At 36.7% G+C, this 13,946-nt stretch overlaps 1 protein-coding gene across 1 annotated transcript in view; it reads left to right on the plus strand.

Moving 5' to 3' along the window:
• bmp7b (bone morphogenetic protein 7b) overlaps nt 1–8,068 on the plus strand; it is a 39,721-nt gene extending 31,653 nt beyond the window's left edge. Inside the window, exons 4-7 of the mRNA XM_028453849.1 lie at nt 3,115–3,318; nt 5,192–5,268; nt 6,248–6,358; nt 7,590–8,068. Of these exons, the coding sequence (XP_028309650.1) occupies nt 3,115–3,318; nt 5,192–5,268; nt 6,248–6,358; nt 7,590–7,739 (542 nt within the window). The 3' untranslated portion in view covers nt 7,740–8,068. The remainder of the gene's footprint in view (nt 1–3,114; nt 3,319–5,191; nt 5,269–6,247; nt 6,359–7,589) is intronic.
• The last annotated feature ends 5,878 nt before the right edge of the window (nt 8,069–13,946 follow it).

Genomic DNA, 13,946 nt, shown 5'->3' on the forward strand with positions numbered 1-13,946 from the left:
GTTGCTCATTTTATTATTTAAAGTTGCTTTATTATTTGCAGCAATTTATTTAGAGGAAAACTTAGAAAGTGATGTAATGTCCAAGTGTAAACTTTTATTAAACAGACAGGTCCTTTATATAAAAAGTCTTAATATCAGAGCCAACTTACATCAGTTCCGTCTGTGTTTTGGGTAAAGCGTTTTCAGTGTCAGTCATTTATTAGTCATTAGTCATTTATAGACTATTCTCCAATGGGTGCGGTGGAAAAATGGTGCTCAGTTCTTAAATGAAATCTTCCCCTTGAAAACTGAAGTTAAATAGTGTGAAATCCATGACATAAGTTGGGTTTAGAATCCATCTTATGATTTTCTTTTTTTTTTGTGGTTTTTTTCAAAATGTATTTTACTTGTCTTTTTCTTGTAACAATATTTTACAGGGTGTTCTGCTGTGAACTTCCGATCTTTTTTTAAATTTTTTTTAATTTTACTATGATCATAATAGCCTGGACTGCGCTGTTTGCAAAGTTTTCGTCTTAGGATTTACTCAACAGAGCTGATATTCCACCTCAAAACTGAAATGTATTACTGCATACGTCCTATTTGTGCAGTTAACCAGATCTTAAAAAAAAAAGTGAAATTTCCTCTGCTAATTCCAAATAATGATGTATTTTTTGTGAACTACATTGATTTGAACAACTATTATTTACAGTATATTAGGGTTCCCCTCCCAGAAAATATATAAAAATAAAATATAAGGATTAAATGCAACTAAACGAACAGAAACTCAACTAAATCTGAACTATATTTGTTCAATCATAAGCTGATTTTGAAGTGTATGTTATTTTTAATTACAACCTAATTTAGATGAGCTAATTACCTCTGCCAAGGAGGTAATATTTCCATCATCATATATTTGTTTCTTTGACTGTTAGCAGGATTACATTAGAAACATATTTTGACAAAATTCTAAACAAGATAGAACTTCCATTACATTTTGGAGGGGATCTGGATCAATATTCTGATTCTGGATCAGTTTGAAAAATCTTAAAATTCCTATTTTTCATCATGGAAAACTCAATTACCAATCTTTATGAACTTCAATTATTTATATTGGGTCGGTTTCGCATTTCATTGCGATTTATATAACAAAAATGGGAGATGCCCATACATTTTGACCTACTTTATTGTTTTAAATGTGGATACAATTTTTTATACAAGCCTTTAAAGTGTGAATTAACATGGCAACATAATCAGGAGTAATGATCCAGATGACTGCCAACATCTGTAAAAAAGGAAATTTGGTGCTCGTCAGCTCTTTGGGGGGATGATATATGTAAATTAAAATATATTTAGTTGACTGAATTATGAAAACTAGAACTAAAAGTACGCATAATATGTAATAAGATGAGACTTTTATCAATGTATCTATGAATAGAAAGAGAGTTTAGCTGTAGACCTCCACTTTCAGCCTTCAAATGACTTCTCGCCTGATTTAGCTGGATACACAATAAACTTTAGGGCTTTAAACCACATGTGGAAGCAAACCTCATATCGAAGCAGAGAAAATTAGAGAGTCTGTTTTCAAACCCAGATTCTCATCATTCATCATCATCCGTCGTAGCCTCATCATCATGAGAAAGTGTGGATAAAATACACGGTGCTAGATTAGATAACATCTCATCAGGAATATGTCATCACAAGCCACAGATGTTTGTCAGTAGAAAAGCTTTTTAACGTGTTGGAGAGCATTATCTCTGCCTGGATGGCAGGATGTTACATGTTAGCTCAGGAAAACAGACACCGCATTGCTTTCAAGTATAGTGGGAGGGGCATCTCAGTGACTATGGTAGATGGTGTATGAAAGGGTTATGGCTGAGCTTGTACAGACAGGCACATGGGACGCCCTGTCGCCAGCTACGACCAGAGGCCTTGATTTACCACCCAATGGTGATCAGACACATTCTTTAGTGTAAAAGAACAAGATAGACTCTGCTGAGGCACATGTACAAACACAACACACACACACAAAGCACGAGGACTGGAGCTTTGATGTATAAGGTTGCTTTGTTGTTGGCATTTCAGAATAAGAGAGTGGATGAGGAAAAGGAAAATAACTTACCGTACTGGGGGAAATCTAATTTGTGAAAATGAGTGATTCATAGCGAGAGTGAATGTGTTTGGATTTTTAAAAAAAACAAATACAAAAAACAACCATCCCTCCACTCAAATACTAAGTTAAATGCTACGTTTCAATGTGAATTTACAATCGTTATCTCCAAAATGTAATAGAATCTTCCATAGAGCAAGGTCTATCTTTGGTTATAGCTTTTTTTTTTTTTTAAATCCGCTAAGTACTTTTGAGTTTATCCTGCAAAGAAATAAACAAATGAGGTAACTACTGCAATGTTCATTCAGAAAAATCGGGATTTGACTTAAACATGTATTTGTATAGTGCATTTCATACAGAAGGCAATTCAATGTGCTTTACATGATTAAAATGTGCAACAGAAAGCATTGAACAGCTTAAAAATAAATAAGAACATGAAAATCAGCAGTAAAAATATTAAATCAACAACTACTTCACGCACCTTTATTTTCATAAAAATACTGGGCACTTTTATAGATAAATAATTTAAGAACTGATCAAAATCTGTTGTAGAGCAAACATTTAACTTTTTAGAAAAATGTAATTTGACAGTTTAAAAAATGAACCACTTGTTTTTTTTATATTTTTTACTTGAATTAGTTCGTTACCATTTACTTATTCTCGCGAGTTTGATATAACTTGTATTTCATGCCATTTTCTACATTTGTAATTATTGATATTGTGATATATCATGATGTATATGTATTATTTAGTATGGGGATTAATGGTATCGTGACATGCAAATTGTGAATCTTATCTTCAGGTTCATGGCAATATACACCCCTACGTTCAACCCATAGAGGGCAGTCACTCTGACATTTTACTAGTAAAAACACTCAGTTTAAACACTTATACAAAAATGTGAAGAGTGGGACTAGGATCCATAAACTACATCAATATTCATTCAGCAGAGCAAAAAGTGGTTTTAGGGTGAACTTACTCTTTAAATACCAACACCTGTAACACTTCCACCTCGCTGTCTCCTACAGGAGAAAGCATCAACCCTCGTGTAGCAGGACTGATAGGACGCAGCGGGCCTCAGAATAAACAGCCCTTCATGGTGGCCTTCTTCAAAGCCACAGAGGTTCACCTGCGGAGCATCCGCTCGGCACCAGGAGGGAACAAACAACGCAACTCCAACCGCTCCAAAGGGACAAAGAACCAGGAGGCACTCAGGGTGGCAAACGTTGCAGGTATCGACACAAGAGTCTGTTTGAATTTAATTTATGCTGTTATTATCCCCCGCCACAAAGTGTGGAAGGGGGATATACTGTAGGTTCATCTGAGTCAAAGGGGACAGCTTTTCTCAGAAACCGTTTAGGATACGATAACCAAATTTGGTGTGTGCCTTGATGAAGTTCGAAAATGAGGAGCGCGCAATTATTTTACACTCACCCCATACAAACCCCGTCCACCACACACAGCCAAGTTCAAATAAGGACAACGGCACATGGCTGGGTACAGACAGACATCACTCGGAGCCATCTGCACCAGGAGCAGGACACTATTAGCACAGCATTAGCATTAGCCTAGCAATAGCATTAACCTAGCATTAACACTAACCTAGCATTAACATTAATCTAGCATTAGCCTAGCATTAGCATTAACCTAGCATTAACACTAACCTAGCATTAACATTAATCTAGCATTAGCCTAGCATTAGCATTAACCTAGCAATAAGGTTGAAATTGGTTGAAGGTTGAATGGTCAAAAATCCACTGAAGAATGACTGGGGATGAAGAGCTTAAAAGTTGAAAAAGCTGAAATTTCCAATAGAAATGAATGGAAAAAGAAAAAAATTAATCAGTCAAAAAGTTTAAAAATTACAAGCATAAATCTCGGGCACTTTCTGAATTTTTTGATAGCTTAGTTGTTAAAAACGGTGAAGGAGGAGTTAGCGACGACATAAAAAAATGGATAATTATGAGGATGCAGAAGAAAAAGGTTATTTATTATGTTAATTTGTAAAAACCAGAAATCGAATCGAATTTCGATTAATTGCACAGCCTTGTGTTTATGTATTTGTCACCCTTTAATGGGTGTGTGAAATGGCAAACATCTCTTGTAGTCTTCTGAGATCCGTCATTAACACAAGTGACCGACACTGCTCACATCCAACTGAACACATGCGTTGCATATTAGAGTGTCTTTGATTATCTGAAAGCACTGAAACATTAGACAGTAATGCCTTGGCTTCAAATGTCCCTCTGCTGTCTTTGTTTATTTACATTAGCATTACAGAGCAGTTGGAGCCCAGTTCCCTGCACAGAGGTAAGGCTACGCAGGCCTTAACAGAGAAGAACATCTGCAATGTGCTCTGGGGCAAAGTCATATGGACCAATGGGCCTGTTTGGAACCAGGAATACCAGTGGTCTCTAACTAGATGATGAGAAACAGTCACTCTTGATCATTTTGCAATGTGCACCGCTTTCAGGAACTAATGCACCACAAAGAGCCAGAGGTCACCAAAAGAAGAGAGTACTAGGAGATATGATTGAATCCAAACAGACGTCTCTTAGTTTTCTCTTCTTCTTCTTCTTCTTCTTCTTCTTCTTCTTCTTCTTCTTCTTCTTCTTCTTCTTCTTCTTCTTCTTCTTCTTCTTCTTCTTCTTCTTCTTCTTCTTCTCTCCTTCTTCTTCTTCTCCTCTCCTCCTCCTCCTCCTCCTCCTCCTCCTCCTCCTTCTTCTTCTTCTTCTTCTTCACACGTGGACCTGGTGAAAGGAAGAAAGAAATGTTGAAAGGAATGAGAATGCATAAAATCTGGATTTGTGAAATGTGGTGATGCACATCTGTTTCCTTCAGTGGAAACTCAACCTGTAAAGTGGCCTCTTAGCAGGGTGGCCCATTCATTTGAACCAATTACCAAATTGCTGCTCTCTCTGGAGGTGATTTTCTTCACTCATTGTTTAATCGTGAATGTTTTGTACAGGGACACCAGCTGTGTTTAGCTCTGTTTCTTATCATTGACTGCTTAACTGGGGCCTGACTGCAGTATATAGTCACTCTGGGATCTGAAGAGAATAAAGCTCTTGTAATGAGGTACGATCTCTTACTTTTTCTCCTCAGAAAACAGCAGTACTGATCAGAAGCAGGCGTGTAAGAAGCACGAGCTCTACGTCAGTTTCAGAGACCTGGGATGGCAGGTATGGGATACTTTAAATATGAATACATAAGTCGATTCTTAAACAAAAACTAAATACAGTATATATAAAATAAATTATACCAGTAAGTATTGTTAAACTTTTATTAAACCCCTAAACATGAGTTTGGCTGTTGAGTATCACATCAAAGTTTATTTTGATGCTTGATTAATTAACTAGGATGTCTTTGTCACGTTATAGGTATTAAGATGTATTTATGTATAATTTTGAAACTTTATGTTAACGCAATGTTTATATATCAGTTAACTCATTTTATGCTTTTGCTATCTCTAAACTGATTAAAAAAGAAATTATATTTCTGGTCCAGGAAATAATTTTCATCAAACACATTTTTACTCAAATCAAATATAGTGTAGTGGTATATAAAATATTGAGTATAACTGAATAATTATTGTTACAAAAATAATTTATTACAGCAGCTCTACCTATTTTTTGGGTCACTTAATAAACTACTTCATAAATAATATTTTTTTTTATTATGTTTGAGCAACCCAAAAACAATCCATCCAAAGGAATTATTCTCACATGATGACAGTACTTTAAACATTCTTATATACAGTATATGTATTTTTTATGTTTACATTACAAAAAAATTCTTAAGCAATTAAAATAAAATGTAAATAAAGATGGGAAACATAGGATTTCTTAATGTTGTAAACATTTCTCCCACCATCCAGAAAACATGTACCTTTGAGTTAATAGAAGCTTCTAAAGTGAATAGAAACCTGTTGGATAATTAGATGGACAAATTGACTTTTTTTTTTGTTTATGCCTTTCAGATAAATTCAGATTTTGAAATTTCTTTTCTTTGAAATAATCATATTTAAAAGAATAAAGAACTCTTGTGTTAATGGTTGGTGCTACTGTTAGAATTAACTGCAATAATCAGCTTTTGTTTGAAAATCTTCATCCTGGAACACTTTGTAATCTTTCCTCATTGTTCTCCATCCTACACACTAAGGACTGGATCATTGCTCCTGAAGGCTATGCAGCGTACTATTGTGAGGGAGAGTGTGCCTTCCCACTGAACTCCTACATGAACGCCACAAACCACGCCATCGTGCAGACTCTGGTGAGTAACCACCAAAAGTCAAGCTTCAGCATTGAGATGCAGAAGTTGTTGGAACGACTTTGCTTTTTATCTTTTGTTCTTTTGAACTTATGTTAAAGCTACTGGAGAATATTTTTCTCATCAGATAAAGACATTGGCCCTCATTTATCAACTTCGTACGTTCAGATCGGAGCTCTGAATTAAACAAAATAACATTTATTTTAAAAAAGCCCACATTACTGATGCCACATTTTTGGTTTTTCTTTCATGGTATACCTAATAACCCCGCTAATAAACTCTGCTATCGAGCAGGAGTGCATAGGTTCACCCAGTAGTACGCACACACGGGACTCAGTGCTGTTATGTTCTGTCTTGGAGAATGAGGTCTTATTTATATAGCACCTCATTCATGCTTTTAAATGTAAATAGTTCATTAAACTTTCACAAATGTGCTGCAGTAATCGGTAATGTGATTAATTATAGGTGAAATTGGCAGAAGGCATAATATATACAGACAATTAAGAGACATTTAGTCATTTCAAGGCTTTTTTTAAAGCATTTTATTTATTGACTAAAGCGTGTAGACTGATACTGATGTAAACGTCTCCGCGTGCGTCTCAAGGATCTTTGCTGTGTAGTTGTTCTCAGTGCACACAGGGGGGCAGACGTCAACTGCTCAGTAGCTGATCCTCTTCCACAGAACATTTAAATGCGCTCCTTTAATTCCAGTTTTCACACGTTCAAAAAGCACATCTTTGTTTTGCTCCACCTCAGATGTGAGGATGCCAATTTTCTTCTTGGAACAGTTTATTTTCTTGTTTGACCTCAGTGGGCGGGGCCTCCGAAACAGGACAATCGAATTTAGCCGCCGGATTTATCAACACCCGATCACCTGTACGCTGGCATTGGTCAAATACAAATGTTTCATGAATTCACACAAGTTTGATAAATGAAAGCCGTAGTGTAGGTCCCATTGATCAATAAATCAAAGATCCACTTGAAACAATTTGCATTGTCGGAAAAGTTTCTTGCATTGCACTGTGGGATGTGGAGTCTAGTAGACGATGCATTGACAATTTCAATAAGAGAGTGTTCACAGTTGAGCAATTCCAACCTTTTTAACCAATCTTTTTTTGAGCAAATGATCTGATTGATTGATCTATGAGGCTATAAGTGGGTTTTTCCTAAATACTGTACGGTCGTTATAACATGTTGCAGACTTGACTAATTTCCTTTCTCTTCCTCCCACAAGGTTCACTTCATCAACCCGGACACAGTTCCTAAACCCTGTTGCGCGCCCACGCAGCTCCACGCTATTTCCGTGCTCTACTTTGACGACAGCTCCAACGTCATCCTTAAAAAGTACCGCAACATGGTGGTCAGAGCGTGCGGCTGCCACTAGCAGGATAGTCGCTGGGATAACATGGACGGACACTCAGGAGTAGAGCGGCTTCTCCTCTACTGTCGTCAGCATTCAAGACCGTTTCGTTTTCAATCTTATTTAAGACTCTTCAACTTTGTAGACACGTACACGCAAGTTTGTGCTTCCTACTGTGTATACATAACATTTAAAGCAGCGATTGTACTGTATATCCATTCTCTCGACAATCTTTTTCAGGAAATGTTTTATCTCCTGACATGTTTCGACTGTCAACTGCCAGTCTTCGTCAGAGGAGTTCTGCTGATCGCCTTTGATGGTTCCTTTGAAGTTTCACTTGACTTCCATGTAATAGTTCCAACGAGATTAATTTTGTCTTCTTTTTGAATAGTACTTTAAGTTGAGGATGACATGTCAGGAGATTAAACAAATCCTGAAAAACCGTGTCTGAATAAACAAAACTTCAACATTACATACTGTTCAAAAAGACAAAATGAATCTCTCTGGAACTGTTTCAATCTTTTTTTGGTTTTGTGATTATTATGAATATTTTAGTTCATTCTTTGTACTGTAGTGTTATATATTCAAGGTTGGGAGACATGGTCGGGGTCCGTTTCTTTCTGTACATTATTTTGTACATAGTTTTTATTCAAACAAAGCAAGTGTATTTATTTTCTGGAATGTTGCTCGGATTTTAAAAGTTTTTTTTTTGTCCTGTATTTAATGCTGCCTCTTTTGTTCCCACTGCGTCTAAAGAAATGAAGCGAAAGGTTGAATGACGTTTCGATTTATTAGTCACCTCCTGAACCCAACACACATTTGTAACTATACACCCACTGAGCTGTTATAGGAAGAGTTACAGGGATCTTTGACATGTGTATTGTGTTACCTGCACGCTATATTTTCAGGTTTAGATTGCTCTGCTGTACAACAATCTGTCATATTTAAAAAAAAAAAAAAAAAAAAAAAAAAACAAAGCTCTATTTATTGAAAGACGGCTATAAGCTGTTTGACTCCAATGCTCCCCATCCATGTCTCATCTATGGTTTACTGCTGAACTGGTACAACAATAAAAACAAGTTTTTCATGTAAGGACAGCAGATATAAGAAGGAGCTCAGATTCTTTGGTTTTTTTCTACATTCTTTCACCACCTTGTTCAAATATTTACTCCAAGCGAAGCTTTATATTTCACCTGCTGACCTGAAGTGGGTCTCAAAAGAAGACAAAGGATGTCTTAGGATTCATAGTTTGTGTTCAGATGGAGGATGTCAAACCTTTTCTTTTCTCAGTGCGCTTTCATATCCAAATAATGTGCAATATGAACAAAAGCTGACATATTGGAGTGAAAACTTCTTACTACTACTACTACCCTCCTCTTTACTGAAATTCTGTAATGGTTCGATTTTGAACCACGTCGTTTTATACTCGTTTAAACATTGCACACAAAATCAGGTACGTTTCAGTCTGTTGTCACTTCATGAGCAAGCTAACAAAAAGGTGTTACACGATAGAAAGTGGTGACCACAAGGCATTGTTCAGACGTGTTCAAATTGATTAACTTTTGAAACATTCTTCGAAAATACAGACAAGTTAAAAAATTGGTTTATTGTCTTTAAAATACTTCAAATCAGCAGGTTTCTCTGCTTTGTCATCCTAATCTCGAGCTTTGTTGCTCAGACTAATATTAACCAACTATTTAATATCTTCAAAAATATGCATCTAATTCAGAATTATCATTATTAACTCAAACATCTACCACTACAATCCCTTAAAATGTATTTCGCAATGATGCCCTCACATTTTCTGAGTTCTTTATTTACTCCAATCAACAAAGATGTAAAGAGTACTGGTAAAAACAACTCAAGTAGAAATACTATTACTTGATTGAAATTGTACTCAAGTACAAGTAAGTTATACATAAAATACACAAGTACAAGTAAAAAGTAGCTCAATTAAATAGTACTCAAAGTAAAACTTACTAGTTACTTTCACCCCCCATGTTTATTTTTGGTAATAAATCTTAACACGGTTCACTTGCATACAGTAAACAGATCATGTATAAACTTAAAAGGGAAGAAATTACATCATACACAATTGGAATTTATTTTCCACAAAGGCATCTGTATGAAATAAAAGGTTTTATCAAAATATACAATGTTTTTTTAAAATAAAACAACACCAATTAATTCAGTTTAAAAAATAAATTAAAAATCTCAGGCTGAAATAACCAGCATTCAAAGCTGATTTGGTGTGGTGTATTACGCTTAATCTGATTGGTCGGCTATGATGTGATGCATTTGATTGTTGTCTGGTCATTTCATTTTGTTGTAGTTTCACAATGTCCGTTGATCATTTTAAAACAAAAATTAATTATTTACTTGGCAACAGATTACTTAAACGTACTTAAGCACAAGTAAAATGACTGATTTAGAAATATACTTTAAAAAGTTTTATAGTAACGTGAGTACTTGTAATCAATTACTTTCACCTTCGCCAATCAATCAATTTTTCCTAAAGACAGCAGGAACTTCAACCAATCAAAATAGGAGGTTGTGTTCCGACTCTGACCATATCCTTTAATTTCTGCAGCAAAGTTGGTCCTTTATTCATAAAAAGCAGCTCAATCAGGTGGATCCAAACCATTATTAAGAATTCCTTTAGCCTTAACCTGATGCTAGGGATGTGCATTACCATGAATCTGATGATATTATACAATTCACGATACGATATATCCCTATACTAAAAAATATGATATTATCGCAATATCAATAATCACAAATTTCACTTTTACAAGTACAAAATGGTATGAAATACAAATTATTTCACGTTTTTTAAACTTGCGAGAACAAGTAAATGGTAACTAAATGTCTAATCCAAGTACAAATATCCAAAACAAGTGGTGTGTTTATCAAACTGACAAATTACATTTTTCAAAAAAGTTAAACTTTTGCTTCTACAACAGATTCTGATTCCTAAATTCTTCGATAAGATAATCACGGGGTGAAATATTGTGATACTGTATTTTGCCAAAACGATTTTTTCTTACACCCTTACCTGATGCCATCAGGAGTCATTGTTTTAGTTTGTAATTGAATATTCAAAATATAGTTTTTTTCATTTGCTTTGTCAAAATTCCAACACACTCCACTTCTTTACATTATGTAGTTAATTTTATGCAATATATTGAAAATGAGCAATATTTAGAATATGCTTTTTATTGTTGGGTTGGGTAGAGTCAAAATGAACTCCCCAGAAACATATTTTCACACATTTCCTTGCTCTTTGTTCATAATAAAATATAATAATAACAATAATAATAAAAACATGTTTTAATCAATCTACACAAAGTCAAGACTGTAATTACAGTACATTTAAGCTTTAGATGCAGGCTTTGTCTTTAAGGGTGAATTTATTTCCATATGCGCTGGTTTTCATAAAAGTTACATGAAATAAGACAAAAGGTGAACAAACTTATTATCAAGTTTGTGGTTTTTGTACCATGAATAATTCACGAGGTTAAACAGATAAAGCAACAAAAAATCTAATTATAAAACGGGGATTAAACAAAAATTATTGTGTTGACTGAATGATTGTGAATAATTCAGAGTTTTACTCCAGAATTTTCTCATAAAATCACTGCATTACTGTAAATAACCACAGGTATATTTCTGTTTATAAACAAGGTTTAAAGTGTTTTATTTTGGTGCTTATCATCATTTTTTTGCAGTTAGTTTTAGTTAACTTCCGGTTTAAAAATGTAATGCTTTTATTTTGAAATCATCACTTCCTGTTTGCCGTTTTATGCTTGAGGTAGCTTGATGGTGATGGAAACACACGGAGAAGTGTGAAAAAACGACACGGAGCGGTTTTAAAAGTGTTTTTATGTTTAGTTACCGCCTTGAAGAGGCACAAGGTACGTTTAAAATGTTTGATAATGTTGCATCAATGTTTGGTGTGTCCAGAGTTGTACTTTTGTTGGGTTCTGTGATGTTTGTTTGAACTTATGCACGCGTAGGATTTTATGCAGAGATGTAAGAGCTTAGCGTTTAGCTTATACTTTGTTTTTATATATTTCAGCTCTTACGGTGAATTTGAGGTTTCCTGTCAATAAACCTGTTTCATCAGTAAAGTCTCAACCTTCATTGGGGGGGGGGGGGGGGGGGGGTATGCTACAATTACTTTATTCTGAAGTTCCCAAACTCCACTTTGCCTCTCAGTGCTGTCAGCCTCTACACTGCCCCCTGCTGGATAAACATCATCATAACACTACATCGTTGGTTCTTATCACCTTCCACTATCTGTTAAATTGAACTTTGGCCTGTTGTATCTGTTCCTGCTGATTATGAGGCAGTGAAACCACAAGAGCTGGAAAAGTTCCCCCTACACACTTTCATATACATCAAGGTTTCGTTATGATGCGACTGCAACAGCTTATGGCCTTCTACGTTATGAACATTCATTTCACAATCTGTTTCAGGAAGAACAGTCATCATTACTAAAGTTGCACTGGAAAAAAAAAAATGCATTATTTGTTTCTCTTTTCCCACCTTTTAAATATTTATGAAGTTCACAGAAATGTATACTTTATTTAAACAATCTTTATTTTTTAGATTTTCTTAGAAATGTTCCCCTCTTCCTTTGAAAATACATTTCATTTAATTATATATTTCACCTGATTTTTTCTAAAATTATTTGGACATATTGGTGAAAGAAGTTCACCAACATCAATATATATATATATATATATATATATATATATATATATACAGTATATATAATAAACTCTTCCTCACCCTCCGCGGGCGGTCTCTCTTTTTTCCTCCAAGCTCGAGTCCTCTACCAGAGGCCTGGGAGCTTGAGGGTTCTGCGCAGTATCTTTGCTGTTCCGAGAACTGCACTTTTCTGGACCGAGATGTCTGATGTATTTCCTGGGATCTGCTGGAGCCACTCCTCCAGTTTGGGGGTCACTGCCCCGAGTGCCCCAATGACCACGGGCACCACTGATGCCTTCACCATCCAGGTTTTCTCCAACTCTTCTCTGAGCCCCTGGTATTTCTCTAGTTTCTCGTGTTCCTTTTTCCTGATGTTGAAGTCGCTTGGTGTTGCTATGTCAACCACAACGGCTTTCCTCTGCTCTTTGTCCACCACCACAATGTCTGGTTGGTTCGCCATTACCATTCCGTCCGTCTGTATCTGGAAGTCCCACAGGATCTTGGCTCGGTCATTCTCTACCACCTTTGGAGGTGTTTCCCACTTTGACCATGGGGTTTCCAGCCCATACTCTGCACAGATGTTCCTGTACACTATACCAGTCACTTGGTTATGGCGCTCCATGTAGGCTTTCCCTGCCAGCATCTTACACCCTGCAGTTATGTGCTGGATTGTCTCATTGGCCTCTTTGCACAGTCTACACCTGGGGTCTTGTCTGGTGTGGTAGATCTGGGCCTCTACTGCTCTGGTGCTCAAGGCCTGCTCCTGTGCAGCCATGATGAGTGCCTCTGTGCTGTCCTTTAGTCCGGCTCTGTCTAGCCATTGGTAGGATTTCTTGATATCCGCCACTTCAGTTATGTTTCGGTGGTACATTCCGTGTAGGGGCTTGTCTTCCCATGACGGAACCTCCAGCACCTCATCTTCTGTTCCCCATTGTCTGAGACATTCACTGAGCACGTCATCTGTTGGAGCTTTGTCCTTGATGTACTTATGGATCTTGGATGTTTCATCCTGGATAGTGGCTCTCACACTCACTAGACCTCGGCCTCCTTCCTTCCGGCTAGCGTACAGTCTCAAGGTGCTGGATTTGGGGTGGAACCCTCCATGCATGGTTAGGAGCTTTTGCGTCTTAACATCTGTGGTCTGTATCGCATCCTTTGGCCAGCTTATTATTCCTGCAGGGTATCTGATTACTGGCAGGGCGTAGCTGTTTATTGCCCGGGACTTGTTCTTGCCATTGAGCTGGCTTCTTAGGACCTGCCGTACTCGTTGGAGGTATTTGGCCGTAGCCGCTTTCCTTGTCACCTCTTCGAGGTTGCCATTTGCTTGTGGGATTCTGAGGTACTTGTAACTGTCCTCAATGTCAGCTATTATTCCTTTTGGGAGTGAGACCCCTTCTGTGTGGACTACCTTCCCTCTCTTAAGTCACCATCCGACCACAATTCTCTAGTCCGAATGACATCCCAATGTCTGCACTGTATATCCGGGTGGTATGGATCAGTGAGTCGATGTCTCGCTCA

This window comes from Gouania willdenowi, chromosome 7, assembly GCF_900634775.1.
Source record: "Gouania willdenowi chromosome 7, fGouWil2.1, whole genome shotgun sequence".
Taxonomy (NCBI): domain Eukaryota; kingdom Metazoa; phylum Chordata; class Actinopteri; order Blenniiformes; family Gobiesocidae; genus Gouania; species Gouania willdenowi.